Source organism: Sphaeramia orbicularis, chromosome 9 (genome assembly GCF_902148855.1).
Source record: "Sphaeramia orbicularis chromosome 9, fSphaOr1.1, whole genome shotgun sequence".
NCBI lineage: Eukaryota > Metazoa > Chordata > Actinopteri > Kurtiformes > Apogonidae > Sphaeramia > Sphaeramia orbicularis.
Genome location: NC_043965.1, coordinates 33,656,053 through 33,675,846, shown reverse-complemented (window position 1 = coordinate 33,675,846; position 19,794 = coordinate 33,656,053). Strand labels below are relative to the sequence as shown.

General features: G+C 39.3%; 1 protein-coding gene across 2 annotated transcripts in view; it reads right to left on the bottom strand.

Moving 5' to 3' along the window:
- The window catches only part of si:dkeyp-14d3.1 (transmembrane protein 132C), a 160,844-nt gene that overhangs the window by 76,816 nt on the left and 64,234 nt on the right, over nt 1-19,794 (bottom strand). For both annotated transcript variants that reach the window (XM_030144182.1, XM_030144184.1), the window contains exon 3: nt 6,802-6,945. In XM_030144182.1, coding sequence (XP_030000042.1) covers nt 6,802-6,945 — 144 coding nt within the window. The remainder of the gene's footprint in view (nt 1-6,801; nt 6,946-19,794) is intronic.

The following is a 19,794-nucleotide window of genomic DNA, read 5'->3' as shown; positions in this document are numbered from 1 at the left end:
ACTGTGACAGTTCTGATCTTGTTTGGACAATTCTATACATATCTTTAGTGCAGCTACTGGCAACACAAACGTAGAGAGAAAAAAATTTGATTTGTGGTTTATACTGTTGCTATTTTCTGAGCTACACTAACAAAGCACTATGTAAACTGTCAGCAGCATGTGAAGATTATAAGACACGTTTTATTTTAAACCGACTGTCAAAACAATATGCGTGGAGTTCTAGTTTGAGGAACAAACTTCATATCATAATCCAGATGTCTGTAAATAATGACCTTTAGACTTATTGAGTGAGTCTGTGGATAAATAGTTCTGATACATTGTGGTTTTGGTAGCTGTAAGTGTGTTCTGGTACACAACTTCCCCCTGCTGTCATAGTTTACAATATAAGTACTACATATACTCCTTTAAAGCAATGTAATCAAGGAATAGATGTATTGAACCATAAGGATCCAGTGAATTTTTTTATGGCAGTTCTCCAATGATTTTTTTCTCTATTACCTTTCTTAAAAAATTTATCACCATTATTATAATATTATCCTCTGAAATTTGCATGTTTTTCCACTGAAAATCATCTGTCTCCTATGTTAATTGACTGATAATGAAGATGTTCATAAACGATCAGAGGTAAAGTCAAAGGTTGTTATATCAAACAAAAAAACTGAAGAAAAGATGACTTTCAGTAAATATATCATTAACTGGACATGAACCAAGTGTCTCCATCCACTGTTGCTGATCCAACTCCGTGGGTTTTACTGGTGAATCAATGTTGTAGAAGATGACGGTGTTCCATGTTCACTACGGAGCCTCTGAACATCCAATGAGTCATATCTGATGACCATGAAAAGATGAAAAACTGCTTTTTGCATAGGATTAATGGATCAACAGTTTAGATCAGCAGTTGGTTTGGTCAGTGGTGGATGTTTGGGTCTTTATGGGTTGAACTAAAAACCACAAAAATGCAATTTGTTCAAGAACACACATTTAAATTAAAACCATCTGAAGCTGAAAAACAGTCAGTTACTAAGAAGAAAAAGAACAGAATATCATGTGGTCATGGTGAAGGGTTGTCATATTAAATTTATATACTGTACAACACAAGCAATTATTAATTATTTCCAAGGCTTTGTGTAACTTATTGTGCAGATGATAAACACTTAAAATGTTGTTTCAAGTTATTTACAAAGCTTCAAATATTGCAAAAGAAATTTTCAAAAGCAAAAGTTGTTGAAATTTAAGAAGGAATGAACTAAATTTGAGTGAGCAACAGGAGGCAGCATCCATTGTTTTTTCTAAGAATCACTATTTAGTAAGTGTTGGACATATTTTTAACAGAACAAAGTGGACAGTTTAATTTAATTATCATGTTTGTAAAAAAAAAAAAAAAAAAAAAAAAGAAGAAGAAAGTTGTTTGACCTAAAGCTTTGACACACCTATTCTGAAGAGAGGAGCAGAGACAAGAAAGCAGACTGAACGACAGCTCAACATATGAGATAGCTATGTCTAATCCATTTCTAAAAGAGCTTCATTGAAGTGACTGGGATAGAGGAGGACAAGATGAAAGAAAAATTGGAGCATTGTGTATTGTACAGCCATCATGGGGCGTCTTTGGTCTTCCCTCTGAAGTGACTTTGACAGCTGTGGGGATTAAGGAGCAGTCCATCGTACGTGGCCCAAACAGCAGGGATTAGACTAAATATGCCTCACTCTTGTCTCTAGCGCCTTCACTTAGTAAATCAATAAAACATGATTTACTACAGTAGAGAGCACAGGCGTGTGTGGGGAGTGAAGGTGAGGTCTCGAAACAGAGCACTGAGAATAATACCTGCATAAAAGGGAGACGACTCCAGAGGGAAGGAGGAGCCAGCTGCCAAGTATTGTGCAGTTTGCTGAAAGCTCTTTTTTATGTTCTTAAAGATGCTGTAGCTCCATCTGCAGCCACGCACAATCACAGCATACTGGATTACATCTGTGGGAATGCTATTTCTAAAAGGCCAAGAATTCACTCAGACCAACTTAACCATCCTCAGATTGGTATTGGGGAATTATTCTTACTTTAATTCTAGATGAAATCACCTAGTACAGGTGTCAAAGTCATTTCAGTTCAGGGGCCACATTAAGCCAAATTTGATCTGAAGTGAAATAATAACATAATAATATATATAAATAATGTCACTCCAAAATTTCCTCTACATTTTAGAGTGAAAAAAGTAAATTATGCAATGAAATCTATACATCTACCAACTATTCTTTAAAACAATGTGAATAACATGAACAAACTGAAATTTCTAAGAAAACTAAATGCAGTTTTAAACAATATTATGTCTCAGTTTATCATTTACACATGTGAATTACAACTTACAGATCATAGTGGATCAACAAATACAATTGTTTGATGACATGTTTATTAGAAATCCTGATATGTTTTGGAGCACTGATGATGACAAGATGAAATGGTTGTTCGTTCAAATGTATATAAATTAGCATTATTTGTTTGTAAGCCTGGAAAAAGCGGCAGATGCGTTTGTTTAAATAGGTCAGTATATTGTCTTGTTAATATCTGTTGTGCCTATTGTCTGGTATTTGGTCTTTGGTTTGTATTTTTGGTGTCTTATAAGCCCATGTAAGGGCTGGGCATATTCTTATGCAGGACACAATAATAAAAATTCATTCATTCATACATAAAACATTTAATAACAGGCAGATTATTGGTAAACTTGCACTTCAGACATTTCAAAATGTTCATATTTGTTCAGGTTTATTCCCATTTTTGTGAAATGATAGTGTGTTTTAGTGTGAAATACAGTAAAATGACATGAAAATATTTACATTTATAAGAGAAAAATTTGGAGTTGTGAGTATTTAGAGGTTATTATGATAGTATTTTTACTGATCGACCCACTTGAGATTAAACTGGTCTGTAGTGGAACCTGAACTAAAATGATTAATATCTTCACTGTAATTTTTGCATGTCTCAAATTCATCCACAGACCAGACTGGACCCTTTGGCAGACCAGATTTGGCCCCCGGGCCGCATGTTTGGAACCTCTGACCTAATAATAAATATCATCTCTCTCAGAATTAAGAAAACAGGTGCCCAAGAACATAAACTGGGCTTCCAGTATCCATTGTTCTAATTACTTTAAAACACATAACTACTGTGCTAAAACCGTGTATCTTTGAGCTTAAGTTAGTTTTAATCAAAAAACAGTAGCTACAAAAAATCTGGTCCATTGTCAGTTCAAAAGGAAGCAAAAACTTGAAATGTCGCATTATTTTCTTTCTGCTGTACATTTACAGGCAGCCAAAGCTTTCTATTATAAGATGAAGTTGTCAAAACTTATTTCATGAGTGAATGGAATCGAAGGTCTGAAGTTTTGCTGCGGGGGCGACGGTGTTCCTAGGGCTCCTTGTGTTTGAAACTCACTGCTCATAAAGTCAAATAAAGTTGGTACAGTACAGTCTGGAAAACTGAAATTATTAAACCCACATACGACACGCCACTGAGATCTGAGTATAACCATCATAATGGAGCACAGAATGGCTAAGCCTCACTAAATGTACTGCAACAGCGCTGTTAGAGAACCAAATTAATGTAAGCTATGTCTACTAAATACATTTTATTAGTCTCTACTGATACACCAATAAGCATTTAATGGTATGCACAGTAATCTTTGTTTTATGTGCTTCAGCATTAACTCAAACTATAGTTATACAGTTATAGCAGTGCACAAATCCCTGGGCTGACAACTTCAAATTACGCATAGATTACTCAACACTTAAATAAGCCAAGCGCAACTTTGATTATAAAGTTGTAGTTATGTTGTCAAGCATCCTGTTTTCTAGGGGAGTGGTTTAGTGGAAGTGGAACGAAATCTAAAGACCAAATACGCAGAGCTCTCTCAATCCCCAATCCCTGCCTTTAATCCGTAAAATTACACCTGTCACTAGAAAGTTAGATTTATTAAAAGTACTTTCTGATCCGGGAAGGAAAAACCATTAAAACACACAAAGGCCTTCAATCAGTACTTAATTAACACAGCAACCTTTTCCCCATTGCTGGCAATCACAGCCATATCTGCCAGATTAGTTTAAGGGCGTGAATACAGACAGGACATGAGCAAACAACTTGGAGGCAGTGGAGAAAATAAGTATGCAAATAAAACGGAAGAGGAGAGGGAGTGTGAGGACAGATGGGGAAACATGTGGGGATATTGTACTAGTACCCACAGCAGAAGGAACCTCATGGCCTGTATGTTAAAGGTAGGGTAGGAGATCCTGGACAAACGGTTCGAGCAAGCTACATTTTGAAAATACACAATTCAAAAGTCCAAACCCCTTTCTTCTTCTTGTACTCGAAGAGGGGAGAGGGGGGAGGGACAAATGGCAGTTGAGTTTGATAGACATATCACCATTCAATCATTTCAATGGGCTGGTTAAATGATTGAATGGTGTTATTTCAGTCCTGTCTGTTCCACAGGTGACTACATTTTTTTTTTTTTTTGTATAAGAGCATTTAATTAATTGGTTGCACTCGGGGTGTGAAGGGGATTTTAAGCAATATAGTAAAAAATGCTCCAGGAAAACATCTATTACCCCACCTTTAAGAGTGTTGTTGGATCTATGTGTACATCATAATAACTTTTACCAATACAATTTATATTTTTTTCAATGTCTGTGTCTTAAAGTGGATGGCCAAATGAGTCTTTTTGATTATTAACTGCAAATATGTGAGTTTCCCCGCTCAAAACAAAATAAATGGGTAGGGATGGGAATCGAGAACCGGTTCTTTTTGAGAACCGGTTCTCAGTAGCTCAATTCCTTGGAATCGTTTGCCAGCTTGCTTAACGATTCTGCTCATCGATTCTGCCTTCATTGCGCATGTGCGATGACGTCACACGTACGCTGCATTGTTTTGGTCAGAACGTGGCCAACATGGTGTTGAGGCAGAAACGGTCTAAAAAGACGACACCAGGTCTACTTACTTGTAACACTTGCAAAGCTCCCATGTCTTCAAAAGGGTGGAATTCCTCCAATATCCTCAAACATTTGCCTACAGCATGTGAATCTTTTACAGGAATGTCACGTATTTGATACGCTACTTAGCAGTGCTTGTGAATGTAGCGGCAGAGTGAACGCTGGGCCAGTTCCGGTGCGGGCAACAAACGTTGTAACTCCTCAAATACAAGTTTCCAAAGGTAAGAAGGGAAAGGAAATGAGGTGCACAACAACGGGAGACAAGCTGAGCCGAGTCGAACTGGTTCCACGTAGTAGAAATGCGGCAATAGAGGAATTAGTAAAGCGTCTTTAGTTTCACTTTCACTGTACGCCACCCCCCCGAACCGGCCCGGCGTCATCTGTTCTTATTATTTGTACATACTGTATATGTTATATTTTCTGTGCAGAGATTGAAATTTAAAAGACAGTTTATGCAAACACACCTGTTTGTACTCTTTTATTCCCTCACCCAATGAGAACTGATAAGAGAATCAGATCGATAAGCAATATCGATAGTGGAATTGGAATCGTTAAATTCTTAACGATTCCCATCCCTATAAATGGGCATGTGGGGGCAGCCGTGGCCTGCAAGGCTGGAGAGTCAGCTGGAGAGTAGTCTTGGGATCCAGGGGTCGCTGGTTTGGGTCGCTGGTTCAATTTCCCAGACTGGCAGAAAAGTTATTGGCTGATGTGCCCTTGAGCAAGGCACTTAGCCCCCCATTTACTTCCCAGCTGCTCATTTCAGTGCTTGCTCGTTAATTCGTTCACTGCAACGCAAATGCATCATCCCATTTCTGGGCTAATTGGTTAAAAGTCTGTGCTTGTTACGTGCCGCGTTCCAGGGCTGATATTTACAAGGATGTCAGAGGTCTCCGTTAGAATGAGGATTTATTCACATAGCTTCATGTCACTTTATTTCTGTAATGTATTTCCTTTGATATATTATTTATATTTGAAAAGGAAGCTTTTCAATAGACTTTTGAGAATATCTTTGAGGATATCAGATTTTTACCTTGGACATTTTGCACCGAGAAAAACAAATTTATCGTGTGAGGACTGATCCACTCACTGAATTGTATTCTCCACATCAATGTATGGATACAGAGAAAAGTGTGTAATGTATTTTGTTTGACATATTATGTATATTACGAAAAAAACACAAAAATATTGATAATATCTTTGATAATAGTGGCAGATCCAGAAAAAAAAAAAAGTAAGGTGGGGGGGGCAGGAGAATGGTGTGATTGGAGGTCTGCGCTCTCTTTTCTAGAAAAGCACTTGTAGAGCGCAGACCTCCGCCAAGGCAGATCAGTGGGCCCCCCACCCCCAATCACCACCAAAATTGAGTAGTTGGTTCCTTGTGCCCGTATCAACATTTCCTGAAATTTTCATCCAAGTCCGTCCATAACTTTTTGAGTTATTTTGCACACAGACAGACAGACTGACAGACAAACCAGAAACATAACCTCCTTGGCAGAGGTAATAAATGGTGATAAATCACTTTAAAAAGATGGAAAAGAGAGAAAAATTCATTTGAGAACAGTCACAAAAGTAGCAGTGGTTATTTAAGGGGTTAAATGCAGAAGGTCAATTTTGGTGTGTGGTGCATGCTTGTCAGCCTGTGATCTATATAATCACAATTTAATCAAACTGTAAATGAATAAAAAGTATGACAAAATCATTAACTTAACACAGCTAATTAGATGGTATTATGTTTGTGGTCTTGTATTGTGCCAGGACACATAGTGGGTGAACCTTTGAAGATGTTAACATCCTCTTTGAAAATAAAGCCACTTATCTGCTGACCTTTGATCGTAGCTGGACTCCTTCCTGCGGCAGTGCAGAGTCACCACTCGGTGGCCTTCACTCCTCACATCCTGGCTGACTATCCACTGAGTGGGGTTGCTGGGTCGAGCACCCAGAAACGTCACCCCATCTTTTAACTTCACTCTGCAGAGAAGACAGAAAAAAAAGGCAGGTTTATGGACTGATACGGTAGAATCATTCTCCTCTGTTCATAGGATGAACCTCATTTCCTTAAGTCATTGCATGGTGTAGCAGCTGCAGCCAAAAACGCTTTTTTTGTACCAATGCATAATCCAGATGGTTCACCGCTCTGTCTTATCTTCAAAAGATGTCCCAGCTGTTACCTTGTTTTTGATGACACTGTTTTGTTTCCTCTGGGGGAAATCTGTTCTAAACATGTGAGTAATTTCACGTGTTCTACCAGTGAATCAAATGATCAAAATACAGCACCTGGTAGTATAATGTGTAGTGTGTGCATCCTCGGTAGTTACATGTACGACAACAAACACATGGAAAATAACATTTCTGTGTCTTTTGATGGATATTCATTTCTTTCCAAATGGATAAACAGTACAATTATATGTATAAAAAAACCTTGTACGTGTTAAGATTTGATGTCAATGCTGAATGAGCTGTTAACTGCAAAATGTAGTTAAAAGAGCCATGTGACTGTCCCACTGTGTCACTCCTCTTTCTCCTTTACCTCCCACAGTAATAGATTGACTCTCCTACAGTCTGAAAAGGGCGCCGTGAAAGAGTTTCTCTGACTGCGGCATCAGTGTCCTTGGCTCGGTGGACAACAAAAGAGGCAAATATCCACGGGAAAAATCAAACTGTAAATGGAAATCTCCTTAAAGGTAACCCAGGCTGTAAAGCAAATCCATTACAAAGATAGTGATATGAGTGTGTTGACATAAAATAGATTCAGACTAATGTTCTCTAACATGTCATGGTCAAAGGCCTGTAGGATTTTGTCTCAGGCTGGCAGCTAAAGTCCGAGATTGAAGATAGACTAAATTATTTCAGAAGGTCCAATCACTTTCCCTATCCAATCCATACCAGGTTGGCAGATGAGGCAGAGATAGGACTTTCATCTTGAATTTGTTGCCACACTTTAACATGCACTATGCTATTGGCTGTCTGTATGCCTCTGAATATATCTGCCCTCTCCAGTCAAGCCTCTTTCTTTGATGAGATGTCTTATCATGCTATAGAAGGGGGTCGTATTCAAAATGAAGATGGGAATATTACAGATGGTGTGCTATCCCACTCTATAAGAATGGAGATATACATTACACCTGAGGGTCATTCCGTGTGTGTGTGGTGTGCGTGTGTGTATGTATCCTTAGCATGAGTGAATGTAACCATATTTCTGTAAGAGTGTTCTGCACCTGCCCTTTATATGTTAGACATGTATAGGAATGATGACGGCTTTTAGAAATTTATAGACTCTGCCACAATGTCATGTCATTTCATTTTATGCAGATATAAGTAAACATAACATACACTGCCTGGCCAAAAAAAAAAAGCACAGACACAATGTTTCATAACAGGATGCATTCACCATAGTGTTGGAATGCTTATGCACTGTCTGAATAAATGTCACAGCATCTATTTCCAGAGTTCGAGTAATTTTTCACCAAGGTCTTGTATTGATAATGTGAGAGTCAGTCTGTTGTGTAGAGTCTTCTCCAGCACATCCTAAAGATTCTCAATGGGGTAGTGGTCAATCCATGTGTGAAAATGATTTCTCGTGGTCCCTGAACCACTCTTCCACAATCTGATCCTAATGAATCCAGGCATTTTCATCTTGGAACATGTCGGCGCCACCACGGAAGAAAAAAATCCATTAATAACCCAACCTGGTCAGTCAGTATATTCAGCTGATCTGACCAACTGAATCAACCCCAGATCATATCACTGCCCCCACAGGCTTATACTGTAGGCCCTAGGCATGATGGGTAATCACTCATCCGCCTCTCCAGGACTCATCGGACCAGATGACCTATTCAAATCAGTTCAGTTTAGTCAACTTTAATTATCCCAAATAATATTTAATAAATATGCACTGTTTCCACTGCGTGGTACTGGCTCGACTCGACTCGGCCTTTTTGCGTTTTCATTACGAAAAAGGACCTGGAATCTGGTACCCGGTACTAGTTTTTTGGTATCACCTCCGCCGAGGTTCCAAGCGATACTAAACCGTGACGTATAACACTGCAGACCACTGACTGGTCAAAAAACAGATGCAGAAGTGGACAGTAAATATAGCGGTACATTAATCCACATGATAACAGCCCAAAACTACACCATGGTCGGTCGAGGAGATTCAGTCTTTGGTGGCCGACGTAAAAATTCAGATGAGACAACATGCAATGAGTGAGTTTTCAGCAACTCTCTGAGCAGACACACGGAAATAACGTGCCGCATCACTATGATGACCAGGTACTGTAAAGTGGGTAGTATCCTGTAATGGAAATGATCTCCACGAATACCGAGTCGAGCCGAGCCGAGCCAAGTCGGTTCCAGGTAGTGGAAACACAGCAATAGTAACCCAACTAATATTCATTTGCAGCTTCATATGCATAGAATAATGATCAGTAAAGGAAATATTAAGAGACATATGGGCTCAATCATAAAAATCAATAATAAAATCCAGTAGCCAATTACATCTAAAATGGGTGGAGTCTGTGTTCAAGAGCTTTATATCAGAAGGACTAAGAGGAAAAAAAAAAGGAAAAAAAGGACTAAAAGACTTCTTTGATTAGTTTTGTGTCTGGGCTCATTATAATGTCGACCAGAAGGCAGAAGTACAAACTTGGTCTGGTTTGCTGATGATTAGTTTTGCTTTCTTGGTTGCTTTTTTCCACCAGATTGTGCTCAGATTCCTCTACAGAATGCCAGAAATCTTAGAACACTCTTTCACAATAGACAGTTCTTCTCCACAGACAACCTGTTGAAAATAAAAGACTAAAAGGGTTTCAATAAAAGAATGATCAAAGTTGCACAAAAACGTTATCACATACATTAGAAGAACTTATTTTCAGAATTAAATGAATTCTTTGTTGACCCCATTAGACAATCAGCTCAGTGTTTTCTTCAAATTTGAACTGTGAACATAGCGCCAAGAAATACAATTTTATATTTTTTCCACTGAAAATTTCCACTCTTTCTGCTCTATCAAAATGAAGGTTGTTTAAGAAATGAGAAGTTACTCACTGCATTAGAGTTAAAGGAGTCGTATGTAGGATTGTGGCCATTACTGGTACTGCAATCACATTCAAATTACTGTAGAGCACAGGTGTCGAACTCCGGTCCTCAAGGGCCGGTGTCCTGCATGTTCTAGATATTTCCCTCTTCCAGCCATACCTGGTTCAATTAATGATCAGCTCATCATCATACTATGCAGAAGCCTGATAATGATGTAATGGCTTCCAGGTGTGGTGGAAAGAAGGAAATATCTAAAACATGCAGGATACCGGCCCTCAAGGACATGAGTTTGAAACCCCTGCTGTAGGCCATGGTATCTCCTACCCCTCCACCTCCCCCCAGACAAGAGGTTGTTAGATCCAGCATGGGCGTCTAATGCAAGGAGCTACCATGGCAAACGACGAGTCCTACACTTATACCGGGGCCAGTCTCTTCTCCTGGGACTGGGCCGCAATGTTTTCTCCTGGGGCCGGACTGCAGTCTCTTCACTCTGGCCCAGGCCGGGAGAAAACACCGCGATTCGGCTTGGGAGAAGACATCGTGGCTCGGTCCGGGAGAAGACCCGCAGTCTCACCAGAGCCGGGAGACCACGCAAGAGCCGGTGTCAGTCTTCAAATTCTTCTCCACTTTCAGTCGTCTCCATGTTTCAAAAGCATCTCCTATACATATCCTTGTTTTGTTTCTCATTTTGTCACAACATATTTGGGAATCATAAGAGGCCTTTTAGGTTTTGTAACATCAGACTTTTATGATTTGAAATGTTCCAGCTGCAGCTCAATGGGAACTGGCAACCTGGATACTGAAACGCTACTGACTTAGTGATTGGCAGATAGGTGATGGGTGGAGCATCAGACCAAAACACACAATGACAACACATACATTATTTAAGGGCCAACACTTATGCCGTGTTTCCACTGCATGGTACCGGCTCGACTCGACTCAACTCGACTCGGCTCGGCCTTTTTGCGTTTCCATTACGAAAAAGGACCTGGAATCTGGTACCTGGTACTAGTGTTTTGGTATCACCTTCGCTGAGGTTCCAAGCGATACTAGACCGTGACGTAAAACACTGCAGACCACTGATTGGTCCGACAGTTTTCTCTGTGACCCACCGTTTTACAAAAAACAGATGCGGAAGTTGACAGTAAATATAGCGGTACATTAATCCACATGATAACAGCCCAAAACTACACCATGGTCGGTCAAGGAGATTCATTCTTTGGTGGCCAACATAAAAATTCAGATGAGACAACACGAAACGAGCAAGTTTATCAGCAACTCTCTGAACAGACGACACAGAAATAATGCGCTGCATCACTATGACGACCAGGTACTGTAAAGTGGGTAGTATCTTGTAATGGAAATGGTCTCCAGGAATACCAAGTCGAGCCGAGCCAAGTCGAGTCGACCTGGTTCCACGTAGTGGAAATGCGGCATTAGCTTTTCAAATGCAAATATTCTGGCTGGACTACTACTGCCAGTGATATCAGAATTTGAAATGAACAGGATTCCTTAATGTCTGGTGACAGTCAGGGCCATTTTATGATTACTTGGAACATAATTCTTACATGCAGCACCTTTAAAGAACATGTTGTAGCTGAAACAGTAATCACTGCAGATGGAATGATCCTAACTATTTTCTTTTTCCTCAGATATTCATATGTTTAACATATGACTGACTTAGTTAGCAATTCCATCAGGCTGATTGACCTTTAACAATCATAGCTTGCAGTTCCTCAAGTTGTGTGCATTTACTGTTAAACCTGAGAATAACAACAATTGCTCACATACATAATCAGAGCTATGTGAATAAACATGGGCTTTTACTGTGCCGTGCAAACAAACAAACAAACAAACAAAAAAGAAAATCCAATAAATTGCTGCTTTTTTCATCTGCACTTAAAGTATTTTCCACTCTTTGAAAAACTGGCCAACGGTGTGAATTCAGATTGTTTTCCACTACATTAGGATTAATGGCTCTAACTACAAAGCAGCCATGAAATATTTTTGCAACCTTAAAATACAGTGTTCACAGTCAAGATGGCTAAATGGCAGTATTTATATTCATATTTCTCCTCCTTTAACTTAAAGGAAGATAAATGTGGTAAACATATTGAAGCAGTGGGAAATCACTTCACCTTCAGCTTTAGATGAGACAGACAGAGAAGTTGCAACAGCACTTTGTCTTATCATATTGCAAAACCTGGAAAATAATAATAATAATAATAATAATCAGTGTCAAACTAATGCTTATTTTTCTTTCTGATTTTCTCCAACAGCATGAAAAGTCCACTATCCAAGAACAAGTTAAAAGGAGCTGTAAAAAGAACAGTGAGCATACGACTGTGACACAAAAACCTCATGCACAGTTGTCCTCAGTCCCTGTGGCAGATGCTGGGTTTTGTATCTGGTTTCTTTACACTTCACTGACCAGGATGTCTATCAGTGGTTTCCATTGAAGCTTCAGAATGTTTAAAACACAGTTGCATCTCAGAGGGAATCCAGTCACTTACCACACAGGCCACATCCGGGCATCATAGAGTCATTGTTGGAGTACGCTTCAAGTGTCTTTTATTGACTTAATGGTCAATTTGGCCTTGTAAGCAGATACAAAAGAAATCACCCGCAGCAGTTTGCAGTTATCCAACACTGGTGACTGGCTACTAGATTCAAGAAGTGAATTCCAGGAGGGGATATATAATTTAATTTGCAAAGAAATTACCACTGTCAAAAAGGCTCTCTTTACAAATATTTTTTTTTCTTTGTAATTGTGTTTGTCTGTGTCTCTACAGGATCAGCGGGGCAGTGGCCAAGGATGAACAGATGAACATATTACATTTTGGAGCAGATCCAGCACAAGGAGAGAATCCTTGTTTTTCTACCAGTGAAACATTGAGCGTTTGATTGAATTACATAACTATGTGGCCTCATGTTGTGCTCTCAAGTGCCCTTCAACTTATATCTTAAATGGCTTAAAAATAGGACTGAAAAGAAAATAAAAATAGGACCAATGGCCCTGTAGCTTACCGGCCATTGTATTGTATTGTGTTATTGTATTGTATCAATCAACTTCCTATCTGTTATAATGGGAAAATTTTCAAAGTGGCACCAAATCCAGAATCAGATCCAGATGGAAAAAATTTCAATACCTTGTGTTGACATCATCATACAGAAGCTGTATACCAAGTTTGAAGTCAATCAGAAATGTAGTTTGGGAGATAAAGACGATAGAAATTTTTTCCCAATAAGAGCCAATGTTAAATTTTGTGTCAGTTCCAGATCCAGAAGAAGATCCTGATCAGCATGTGGCCATTATGTTTTGGTCATCTCCCCATCAGGGCTGGACTGTAGAAATTTACACTTGATATCATTTATATTTACTGAGTTATTGCATCGATCCACTTCCTATCGCTTATAATGAGGACATTTTTCAAAGTCGCACCAAATCCAGAATCAGATCCGGATCCAAATAATTTCACTAACTTTTGTTGACATCATCATAAAGAAGCTGTATACCAAGTTTGAAGTCAATCAGAATTGTAGTTTTGGAGAAGAAGATGATTGAAATTTTTGTAACGGACGACAGACGACGACAGACGACGACAGACGACGACACTGCCAACGGACGCCGCATGACGACAATAGCTTACAGCCTGTCAGCTGGTAAGCTAAAAATAGGACCAATGGCCCTGTAGCTTACCGGCTAAATGAAAACCTTTGGGAAATGTATCCAGATGCCATTTATTATCACCCAGTTATGTGTATTTATTCTATTACAGAAATAGCCCATGTTTTGGTCATATTCCAATCAGATCTGTAAAAAATTCAAATTCCAACTTGATATCATTGATACTGATTTATTGTATTAATCCACTTCCTATCTGTTATAATGGGAAAATTTTTCAAAGTCGCACCAAATCCAGAATCAGATCCAGATCGAAATAATTTCAATACCTTGTGTTGACATCATCATACAGAAGCTGTATACCAAGTTTGAAGTCAATCAGAACTGTAGTTTTAGAGAAGAAGACGATTGAAATGTTTTCCCCATAAGAGCCCATGTTAAATTTTCCGTAAGTTCCCAGATCCAGAAGAAGATCCTGATCAGCATGTGGACATTTTGTTTTGGTCATCTCCCCATCAGGGCTGGACTGTAGAAATTTACACTTGATATGATTTATATTTACTGAGTTATTGCATCAATCCACTTCCTATCGCTTATAATGAGGACATTTTTCTAAGTCGCACCAAATCCAGAATCAGATCCGGATCCAAATAATTTCACAAACCTAAGAAGCTGTATACCAAGTTTGAAGTCAATTGGAACCGCAGTTTCGGAGAAGAAGAAAGTTTTGTAACGGATGACGACAGACAACGACGACGGACACTGCATGATGACAATAGCTTAGAGGCCTGTCGGCCGGTAAGCTAAAAAAGGACTGAAAACTCTTCATAAAATGTGACTTGTTCGATTGATACCTATAGGTATAACCTACTAAAGCTAAACTCACTTTGTTGGAGTCTAAGGACACAAAGTGAAGTGTGAAGTCAAGGGCAAAACTTAGTCCCATACAATAAATGGATACAACTCTCCTCATATTTTGACAAGCTGACACTCCCCTATGAAAATGAAGGAGGAGGGAACACTTTATATCAATGCACCCAGGCTCTCCTCAGTCTCTGAATGGGTCTCTTGTGAAGCTACGGAGCTATAATCGAGACTGAATGTACTGAATACCAAGTATTACACAACTAGAGGGGAAGTTCAGAGACAACAGCCCACGGAGGGAACGACAGGCATTTAGCTGACAGTTTAAAGTTACACTCGATGCAAATTCTCAAGCCTACAAATACGTACGTTTTATCGACATGGCCCATGTGCCTCTTTTGCTTTCCCTGATTCACTTTTACTCTTCTGTCCTCTTTCTCTTGTATTGTACAGTATATGTCTTACGTGGGAAGTTGTTTCCGTATGTGAAACACCTTAGAAGGCTAAATAATTGATAAATAAAATAAACATAAATAGTCATCATTATGACCAGAATAAGTCTGGGCCACACTGACCCTGGCAGAACAAAAGCAATCACAGCATCAAGTATTCTATTTTCATTTTAATGCTGTTTCATGTCATCATAACCTTTCCTTGAATAAAAAAAATGTTGAAAATCATCCTGCAACTACAGATTATTCTAACCTTTTATTTTTTCACTCTCAAATCCCTTTGCTCACTCTCCCCCATACGTCTCCTCAGGGGCTCCCTTAATAAATAGTGATGAGATAAGTAGCAGAGCTGCTTCTCAGTGGGGCAATGAAAGAAATAAACATTTCAGAGGAAATCCAATAAGGTGGAGACTGAATGATAATGGGAGTCCCCAGCCAGTGGTCGTAGCCCTTCGACCCACATTACCTCCATGGCCTGCTCTCTGTTTGGCTCTTTAAAGCTGCTTGAGTCCTGTGGCACACATGCCTCACAGGTGGTGGTAGCTTGTGACCTATTTGCTCATGTTTCCTCTGAGATCCATATGTATCCACAATCAGCATCTCCCTGAAGAAGCATTTCCTGTTTTATTGTGCGATCCCGCCTACATAAACAGTGTGCAGGGAATGCAACGGCTCAGTGGGGATGAGGAGAGACGAGAAACTGTGGTGTGGAAAAATGGAGAGACAGCAGGAGGACACTACTTCTTGATAGTTTGTGGTTGATGGCTAATGGAACAGTGCAAAGTACTGCACTTATCTATGAGTCTGCTGCTCTGTAGAGCGTAACTGCTGCAGAAGCAGACAATGTAAACACAAACATACACAGACAAAAAATAAATCAGGCTAAACGCCTACACCAATCGCAAAGTGAAAAATCATAACAAGCTTATATCATTCCACTAATGTTCAATACAACACAGAAAGTTTTGCAAAGTCTTACAAAATCCAAAAGAAGGATTTGTATAGCTTGTGTGTGTGTATTTGACAAAGAATGCAGGGGTCATGTCTCTTTTATACATTGCAGTATTATTGATGGATCTACCCCTCCAACCTTCTTTAGCTGTGAGACACCATCAAATAGCAGCCTGTGGCTACTTGCTTATACTGTGGGCGTATTTGAGCGCTCGCTCATTATAGATTATAGGTTACATTCCTTATGCTTTTAAAAATAAATAAATAAAAAGGAATGGTAAGGTATAGGAAGGTAGGTATGAGAAAACAGTGTGAAAGAAAAAGAGGAAGGAGCTGAGTGAGCACAAAGCGTGACTGTGCACTCTGCAGTTACTTTAATCAATCTGCCCTGATGCTCATCTTGATCATTCAACGGAGAACGTTGGTTAACTTCCGTAATCCTAGATTCCACGAGTATAAGCAAAGACCTCTCACATCTGTCAGTATTGAATTTACCCCTTAGAGCAATCCATATCAGCTACTTCCTTACAGTTTAAAGGCTGATTTTTCATCTTGAGTGACAGTTGAAGAAACTGGATAGTTATTTGTGCTTTTTACCTATTTTTAAGGTCAGAAATTACAACATACATTTTATACATTTATTCTATTGTCTTTTGGGTAGAGTTTCATAATTGGGCAAAAAAGTAATGGTGCACAAAATATACGTGACAAATTCAGATGCTTTTTTTTTTTTTTTTAAATAATAAGCAACCAAAACTGCTTAATAGCATATTGAAAAAACAACAACAAATAACAGTGACAAAATGCATTGATTTTGGTTCCATTATGAAACTATAGGTTGAGCAGAAGCTGGGACAGACCCCTCCACAGGCGGTCAGTATAGTCAGGTAGATAAAATATTGATCATGCACTGGTCAATAATATTTCAGCTAAAAATAGAACCTCCCTAAATATGAGGTATACAGTTCCATATCTTTCAGGACTTTAAGTTAGGAACAAGTCAAATGTAGTCATTGAATCTATAAATAACAAAGTTTTCATTGCTCAACTCTCTAGAATTAAGAGCTTGGGATTCATTTGTTCACGTGGGGCAAAATTTTCTGTGCAACCTATAATCAGCTAGTTGTGCTAAACATGGTAAAAGCATATGAACACATCTGTTACAGAATGGCACACCAAATTCATTTCCTCTATTTGCGCCATGATTTTTTTCCACCCATTTCAGCTGATGTAAGTAAAATTATTAAAACTCACAAGTGCAAAAGCAAGTGTCTGAAACATTTCTGAACACTTTTAATCCAAGTTGATGAGCTCTGATGCTTAGGTTTACTCTTCATTAGTCTTGATGTTCATATTATATTCAATTTTTATGCAAAGATAACAAATCATTTAGGATTCCCCACTTGCACCTATAAAATATTAGCATTTATTAATGTATTTATAAATGCTAATTTATTTGTGTAACACCATTGTTGTGAAAAGGGCCACCACAGCCAGAAGCAACTCAAGAGGACTAAAACAAGGTATTAGAACAATATTTGCTTTTGTTCATGTTGTGTTGATGTGTGATCCATTAATTTCTGGTCATATTTACCTACATTAAGAATAATTGTCTCCACATGCCATGAGATGCATTTCACTGTTTTTTTTTAAAACTCTGAACCACCAATCGTGAAATTGCAGAAACACCCTTTGTTATGTTGAGTGGCCATAATAGGGGGAGGGGGGATTTGTATGGAGATATGTTTGCCAATTACTCTATCTTTGTGTAGACGCAGTGTGAGGAACTAGAGGGAGCATCGAAAATCCCACATGAAGAATTCATATGATTGCTATCATGGAGTGTGGTTTTGTGGTGTCCTCACAGAATGTGTCCACCTAATTGGATTTTCACGACATTCAAGAGCACAGCGAGGGAGGAAAAACACACAGGAAAAAAAAAAAAAAAAAGCTGCTGGCGAGGGAAATCGAAACAGCTGATAATACTCAGATGTGAGTTTTCAGCAGTATTCTTGTACTTGTAAAATATTTGCACAGCCTCTCCTCTAATGTTTCATCAGATAAAATGGCTTTCAATCAAACTTGACTCAAATTCAATCCAACAAGTTGAAGAATGTCTTTTTTTTATTAGTGCAACATGACTGACCACAGTTAGTTTATGTTTGCAATAGTTCCCAAAGCCCATGAAGTGCAGGATCAGTTCTTTTTGAAAGATATTAAAGTGTATTTGAGAGGAAATGATTCAGTGTGAGCAGGTAGTGGGGCTCCACAAAGGCTGCTCAAAAAGTGCAGAATTCCACTGATTCCTGCATAAGGGCAGGCAGGCAGCCGCAGGCTAAGCTGCAGATAAATGTGTATATAGGTAAACATGTTTCCTTTCATTTTGAGCGTAACAGCAGCAGATACTCTCATGACTCACATGAGCACAGGCGTGCAAACACACAGACACAAGTGTCCACATGCACACATGTAGCTGGGCATTTATGGTGTGCACATGCATGCACACACAATCTTACAGAAACACATACTCGTAGGAGCAGGCCTCTGTTAAGCTGTGACGAAGAGATGTCACAATGTTGCCGTTGGCAAAAAAGATTTACCCGTACACTTGCTTTGCTTTTTTCTCAATTTTCTCTTCTTTTCATTTCCAGTTTTGAAAAAATGGGGGAAAATAAATAGTTGCATGCCCAGAGGAAATGGTTAGTAAATGGAAAGCTACATTGAAGACTGCAGCTCTTGTGCCCATACACTGATGCCTCATGTCTGACTTCATGTGGTCAGAGTCAAAGGATGCATTACATGAAGCAGAACAAAGCAAGCATCCTAAATCACAAGCTTACCTCAGCTGATGCAGAGGAGATCTACGGTAAATTATTTTGATCTGCACAAAGACTTGTATGAACATAAAAATGTTGCTGAATTTGAATCTCAATGCTTTCAAGCTTTCATGTGTTACCATAGTGGCTTTGTGTGTCATTTAGTTGTTGCCTATTGTACATGTCTGTGACTGCATTTATATAGCCTACCAGCAGAAAAACAGCGGTACTTCCCACTCCAATTATTTCTGAAATACTACAACAGAGTTTGACAAACAACAGTTCTGAATAGATCCAATGAGAGATTATACTGAACACGGTCTTTAAGCTTTTTATTCCAGATCCTGTCCTTTGCTAGTGCTTGTTTTATTGACAGGTGAAAACATGAGTAGCATTTTTCCCAAACACATAAAAATGTGTTTTGTTTTTTCATAGTCACACAAGAGACTCTGGAAGTATTTCACCTAAAGAAGAGCTTCACTCTACCTGTGATAGACAGACACAATGTTCCTCTGGCAGGTGTACATCAGTAAGGTGGACGGCAGTCACGGAGACAGTGATGCTTACTGACAAACATGTATGCACTGACACAGGGACGTGATGACTGACGTGGTGGCACAGAGCGCTGTCGGGGAGGGAAGGACGGGGCGGGTCATGGGGCACTGGGTCCTTCAGGGATAACACTTAGTATTCAGCATGGTTTTAGCTTCTTAACCTTCCTTCTCAGAGCCCAGGGTTATTTACACCAGCCAGAAGCTTCCTGCTTTCCTTCACACATCCCCTCATCCTCTGCCCCGCCTCTATGTCTTCTCTTCCCAAGGGGGTACGGGCGTTGGTAAAAGATAAGCTTTGTGTCGTGGCAGAGGCAACTGACACTGCTTCAACAACATGAGGATTTAGCCTGCAAACAGAGGACTAATGCCTTGCACGTGCGGAGAATCTCTGATACACCCCGTACCCATCTGCTCATATATACCTAAACATGAATGGAAACGCGCATGTTTACACACACGTACGTAGTTGCTTGTGCAGACACCAAGTGAAATAAGCATAACAGAGGAGTCAAGGAGTTCAT